The sequence below is a fragment of the Condylura cristata genome, unplaced genomic scaffold (genome assembly GCF_000260355.1).
Source record: "Condylura cristata isolate star-nosed mole 26May11 unplaced genomic scaffold, ConCri1.0 scaffold00035, whole genome shotgun sequence".
NCBI lineage: Eukaryota > Metazoa > Chordata > Mammalia > Eulipotyphla > Talpidae > Condylura > Condylura cristata.
In genome coordinates, this window is record NW_004567136.1 from 2,748,384 (window position 1) to 2,754,794 (window position 6,411).

A 6,411-nucleotide genomic window follows, 5' to 3' on the forward strand; every position below is an offset into this window, starting at 1 on the left:
ACCCGGTTACAATCAGAGGGACCTCCAGAACGGTTTCCCAAATTCCTTTCCAGAAAGACAACACTTCGTGCCGACCGCCAGTTAAGACACAAAACTGAATCAGAACTCTCGCGAGAGCCGCCGCAACCTCTCTGAGTCACTACGCGGCGGGAACTCAAGCTCTCGCGAGAGTGGGCGTGACCTCGTTGTACCGCGCGTCTGTGCGCGGCCGGAGGCGGGAGTCATGGACCGTCCCGGGCCGTCCTCGAGCAGAATGGACAGACAGCAGGACCGCGACGTGCGCGAGCTCGTCCGCCATTTGGCGGGCCTCCAAGATGAGGCGGACCCCAACTTCCAGCTCGCCATGCATTTCGCTTGGTCCAATTTAAGGTGTGGGACGCGGCGCGGGGGCCCGTAAGGGTCAGGTGGAGTCGGACCGCTCCGCCCACGCCCTCCCCTTCCCCCCGACCCAGAGTCCTTCGTATCCCTGCTCCAGCGCAGCTCGGCAGCCTAATGCGCGCGGGGTCCCATTCGCAGGGGATTCACGCTTGGTAGGACAGTGAATAGTGAATGGGTCTCCCGGGAGAAGGGGTCTGTGTGTTGTTTGCGCCACCCACCCCATAGCGTGGGGCACTGCACGTGAAGCATCATTTTTGATGGAGTGGGCAGGTTAAGTGTTAAACAAAACAGTGGCTACACCCTACTTAGAACTGTCTCACCATTCCTCTCCCCGCGTCATTCCAGATCCCTTTTATCTTACAAAAAGCCCTGCATGACATACTGGATACCTTACCTGTAGTTGCCTGCTTGTGCCCACCTGCAGTTAGACTGCAAGTTCGTGAAGCAGGGGGGGATCGTAGCTTAGTTTTGATCTCAGCACGTAAAACAATTCCTGGCACATAGCACATTAGAAGTGAAGCAGCTTAGAGTTTCTCATGTAATTAATTTATAAAATTGTATCTAATTTAGATACCGAGGTCAAATCAGAGCTGTTTTTCTGTTTTTCTTGATGGAAGATATGAAATAGGCAATAACGAGTTTCTGAAATAATAAGTTAATTTAAAAAACTTAAACGACAGTGTCTGAATAGGTCCTGTTAGAAATTTTAATGCCACACTCCCATATTTTTCTATTGACATTTCTTAATAGCACTGGGTAAATGGATATCACTTTAGAGATGGGAGGGATATTGGAAGTTACTATCATCTTTTACACATTAAGAAACCAAATCATGTTTGGTAAAGTGGTGTACACTGGAATAGAAGTAAATATATTAATAGTGTGATTTTAGTACAGATTGTTGGGTTTGATACTAAAAAGTGGGAAATGAGTTGAATGAGCTGTACTATAATTTTATGATGCTTTATTCCTTCAGCAGAATGAATAATGCATGTCTGCTTTTTTAAAAAATGGTCACATTCTGGGCCCTAGAAAGCCAGAGATAGTTGGATGTATAGCCTGCATCCTTAAGGCAGAGATAAAAGTTAATTACCTAAAATGTTGAACAGAAGTTCTTAACTGGAGAGCCTGGTAACAGGAATTCAGGTACTATGAATTTGAACAGAAAAAGAATGAAAATGACCCTAGCCTTTAAAAAGTAGCCTTTCCTTCAGTTGTGAATGTAAATAGCAGTATATGTTTACTTATGAGTCTATCATCAATAGAAATCCTATCTTTCACATATTATAATTGTTGCAGAAAGTTCTAAATATTGTTTACTGTTACTTTTAATGGTAGTTATGGACCCAGTGCTACATTTGTTATCTAATGCTTTAATGAAGAAATAGACTTTAAACTTTAAAAAATATTTCACAGCCATATTTAAATATACTTGGTTTCCTTTGTAATTCATTTTATAATTTAAAACCATTATTCTAAGATGGGGTCCCTAGGCTACACTGGACTTCAGTAAAGCATAAGTAAGATTAGGCCCTGATGCCAAGTGCTATGGTGGGCATTACAGGAAGACTGAAGTAGGAGCGGGCAAGTTGGAGAGGCCCAGTATCACCTGTGCCCGGGGAAGGGCGCTTTCACAGCCTCTGCTATGTACTGGCGGTTGCCTGGATGGGGTGGGAGATGGATATGGAGGGTTATACGAGTAGTTTACTTAGCTCTGTGACAAGAGGGACATGAGAATTCCATTTTATCGTTTAGATTTCATCGTTTCCTGGATGTCAACAGCCACAAAGTAGAAAAGATTATAGAAGGGTAAGTCAAGTTAATGTTTGTATATATGTATGTATACAGAAATAAGTTATTTCTTGTAGGTCTTTTTATTTACATAGCTTTATAACTATCAGTTGGTTTTTTTTAAATATATTTTAGGATTTACGAAAAATTCATCATCCATTCAGACCTCAGCAAAGCTGCTAGTTGGAAGAGATTAACTGAGGAATTTTTAAATGCATCACTTCCGAGCATAAAGGAAGTAAAGGTATGTTTTTTAGTATGAGATGGCTGTTGTATGTTCATCATTTCCTATCTGATTATTGTCAACTTGTTTATGTTAATCCTTAAGCATATTTTATTTCAATATTGTCTATGGAATAGAATATAATCTCCTGGAAATTCCCAATTCGAATCGACTATGGAAATTGGATCAGAAGTTGGCACAAATAGTGCTTTCTGGCTGGGTTACAACCTTTAAATGGCTTCTCAGCACTTGCTAATAATAACTCCTATATAATACTCAATACCAGGAGCTGTTCTGAGCGCCATCATATTGAGCTTTAGATTCTCAAGGCCACCTATAGTCTTGATGCTTTGCTGGATAGATTAATAAACTTAAAAAAAAAAACTGCTCTTCTGTGTTAGTACAGTAAAAGGATGCAGATGTAAAATGTGCAAATGGATAAGGTGCATAGGGCAAGTCCGAAAGAAATTGGGTGTAAGAGTCTAGATTTTCTTCTCTGCGGAGACACAAGAATGCACTTCATTCTCCCAGTGACAGTCTGTAACAACACAGTTACCCAGGGAAGGTCAGCCTTGGTGTCCAATTTTCACTGGCATTCATTCACGTGGATGTACAGTGTCCTGTGGCGGACTTTACTAAGTCTCCAGTCCTTCAGGGTCAAACTGAGAATTTTAAGCACACAGAAGTCACATTGTTAGCATAAATTGTCTGGACACACTAATAACAGCCTACAGAAACACTCTTTGCAGCAGGATAGTCCAGTGATTCAGAGGTTTTTGTTTTTTTTTCTCTAGGGAACCAGTCAGGGGCCAGTCTGGAAGAGCTTTGAGCTATGTAGGGTTTGGGCAACGCAGGCCTCCTGAGTTAACCCTTTCTGCACATAGTGTCCTATAAGAAGTGTTCTGTTACTGATAGGCATTCCCTTTGTCCACACTTAAGGGGATTAGTTTCCCAAGGAAGGGAGCTTTAGATTTTTTTTTTTTAAGATTTATTTATTTATGCATACAAGAACTGGGGTACAGGCCAGAGGTGTGGGAGGCTAAGGATTCACCAGAGACAGAGTGGGGAGCAGAACAGGCAGATCTACTGAAATACACTGCTGAGGGGAGCAGCGGGAGAGACATGAGGGTCTGCTACACGGTGCGGGTTACCTGCCTGGCAAGGAGGTTAAATTTGTGCTACAGTGGCTGTGGATAGCTTCACAGTGCTGTGTTTTAACAATTTGCACCACCAGGGAGGCCCCTAGATTTTTTTAATTGTCCATCAACTTAAGGAAATGCCACAGTGGTATCCTTATGTATCCACATTTGAACTATGAAACAGATGTAGAGATTGGATTTATCTCATTTTCTCAAATCAGAAAAATTACTGGGGACATAATTGTCATTGCGTTATCTTTCTTGAAACTAGTTTAGAAAGCTGTCACCAGCATCAGTGACTCATTATTGTTTATTTTTTGTTTTAAAGACAGATACACATTATTCCATACTGTCACTTCTTCTGTGTCTGTCTGATTCTCCTTCAAACAGCAATTATGTGGAAACACCAAGAGAAAAAGAAGTGGGTATGTTAACAAAAATTTTTACATATAGCAAATAAAAGAGATATTGTTTGTATAACTATTAATAGCCATTGAGATTTCGAAAACACATGTAAAACTATGAAATTAAACTAAGTCTGACTGTAAATTACTTTCAATTCTATAAAATACCTGTGAGGTTCATAGAAATTAAAAGTTTAAATATACTAAAATCTTTATTATGTTAATTATATTTAATTTTCATGAGAATATTTTAAGTTTTGTTAGCCTTTTCCCTATAGTGTTAGGGTATGTTTTCTGATAAGGTATGTTTTCTGATAAGCTGATGAGATTCTTTGTTGTGTTTTAGAAAAGAAAGATGATTTTGACTGGGGAAAATATTTGATGGAAGGTGAAGAAATTGACTTTGGCCCAAATGTAGATACACCAGTAAGTAGCAGTAGCTTTGCTATTGAAAATATAAAGACATGTCAAGTGGTCAAATGACTTTTATGGCTCAACTAAAATAGGAACATTTAACTAAATGAGAGTATTTGTTATAGGAAAGCTAGTAAGTTTTTTAAATCATTGGTAGTATGAAATTCAACAGAATAATTACAAGTATCCCTAAGGAACTATAAATCTTGAGAATTTTGCCACCCAAAATAATCCTTTCCTATAAAAAGTACTTTCAGGACATTCAGAAAAATGTAATTTTGAATAGTTTTGCTTATCTTCTGGAATATATATATATATTTTTAAAGATTTATTTATTTATTCATACAGAACTGGGGTACAGGCCAGAGATGCGGAGGGTGAGAGGATTCACCAGAGACAGAGTGGGGAACAGAACAGGCAGATCGACGAAGTACACAGGGGAGCAGCGGGCGGGTCAGGAGAGGTCTGCCGCGCCATGTGGATCTCCTCCAGGGCAGGCAGGAATCGAACTCATGAGGAAGTGGTTTAAGCTTCTTTAGTGCAGTGCTTTAACCCGCTGCACCACCAGGGAGGGCCTCTTCTGGAATATATTTAATCTCAGTAACTTAAGTTGTTATACACTCTTAGGGTAAGGTAGCTTTCCTTTTTCAATCAGGATTGGTCTGAAGAAAGTGAAGATGAAGATGACCAACAGCCGTTGAGCAGAGAGGACTCTGGGATTCAGGTGGACAGGACACCATTAGATGAACAAGAGCAAAACAGAAAACCAGGATCTCGCACCAGCTGGAAAGGTACCATGTCTCCCTCCGATGCTGGCATCTTTTTCAAATAGAGGAATTTGCTAGAAGGAAGGGCAAGCTTTGAGAATCTGTTTCATATGATTTAAGATGTTGGTAAGTCCTGCTTTCTTTACAAAGCAAAGCTTTTAATCCACATGTAGATATTTTTTTCTCTAGTAACTAAAATGTGGTTAATGTTGAAAGGTGTGTGGTGAGTACAGTCTTATTCTTTTTTAAATAATTTTAAGAATTTGTTAGTCCTAAAGGTACCACTGTATTTTTTATTCAAGAAAGATTGACTTTGCTCCAATTAGTAACCAAATAAAAGAAAAAGATCTATATACTTCTTTAACTGTCTACTTTTTCCATTTGTAGTGAAGAAATAGGAACTAGTACAATCTAGAAAGAGCTAGAAGCAACCTTATACATTAGTCATCTCACTTTATTTTTCACTTTTTAGATAAGGAAATAAACCCTAGTTCAGTGGTCTTCCCAGGGCCACATACCATGAAGTTATCCCAGAAGCTGGGGTTAGTGACCTGGCCCTGTTCACTGTGCTTGAACCTTGCCGAATGAACATAAAGTAACTGACACTGATTTTGCATCCTAATCATTTCTGGTTTTCGCCTTTCTTTGATTCCAGTTTTAGACGTTGAGTTGGACCTTTAGGGGTAGTGTAAATTAGACAGCTTAGAACACAAACACATTGTCAGCAGTAGTCCATACGGAGCTGTTTAGTCTTTTTCTTCCCTCCTATTTCTGGTTTCCACTCCATTTTCCTTTCTCTGCCAGCGCACTTAACCAGTTCTACTGTATTTAATATCTATATTCTCACATATGCTGAGTTCTTAGCAATAGATCATGTTGGTTGATATGCCCTTAAAATTGCATACTGGTATAATAATAAAAAAATTAGCAGGCAACTAATTATAAATTAGACATTCTGCAGGAGAGGGAAAGGGATCAAAACAGGGCAGGGAAGAGCACAAGGGACTGTGGGGTGGTGCACTGGTAAATTGGTGGTGGGAATTTTAGGGAGACTACACCTGAGAGGAGAAAGCAAGTAGTGTACAAAAATGAACAATGATGCAAAATATATATAAATAAATAAATTTAAAAATAAATCACATCCTGCTATTACCCTGTATAAATTTTGTTCTGTTATGCCTTTCATTTAACTCAGTTTTGAAATGGCTGATTTGCTCTCTGGACTTCGCTTCCATTTTTTTTTTTTTAAAGATTTATTTATTTATGCATACAGAACTGGGGTACAGGCCAGAGGC

The 6,411-nt window shown here is 39.5% G+C and overlaps 1 protein-coding gene across 1 annotated transcript in view; it reads left to right on the forward strand.

Annotated features, from left to right (window-relative positions):
• The first annotated feature begins 208 nt into the window (after positions 1 to 208).
• The window catches only part of TUBGCP5 (tubulin, gamma complex associated protein 5), a 27,708-nt gene continuing 21,505 nt past the window's right edge, over positions 209 to 6,411 (forward strand). The window contains exons 1-6 of the mRNA XM_004693057.2: positions 209 to 369; positions 2,134 to 2,187; positions 2,305 to 2,413; positions 3,860 to 3,956; positions 4,282 to 4,361; positions 5,005 to 5,140. Of these exons, the coding sequence (XP_004693114.1) occupies positions 224 to 369; positions 2,134 to 2,187; positions 2,305 to 2,413; positions 3,860 to 3,956; positions 4,282 to 4,361; positions 5,005 to 5,140 (622 nt within the window). The 5' untranslated portion in view covers positions 209 to 223. The remainder of the gene's footprint in view (positions 370 to 2,133; positions 2,188 to 2,304; positions 2,414 to 3,859; positions 3,957 to 4,281; positions 4,362 to 5,004; positions 5,141 to 6,411) is intronic.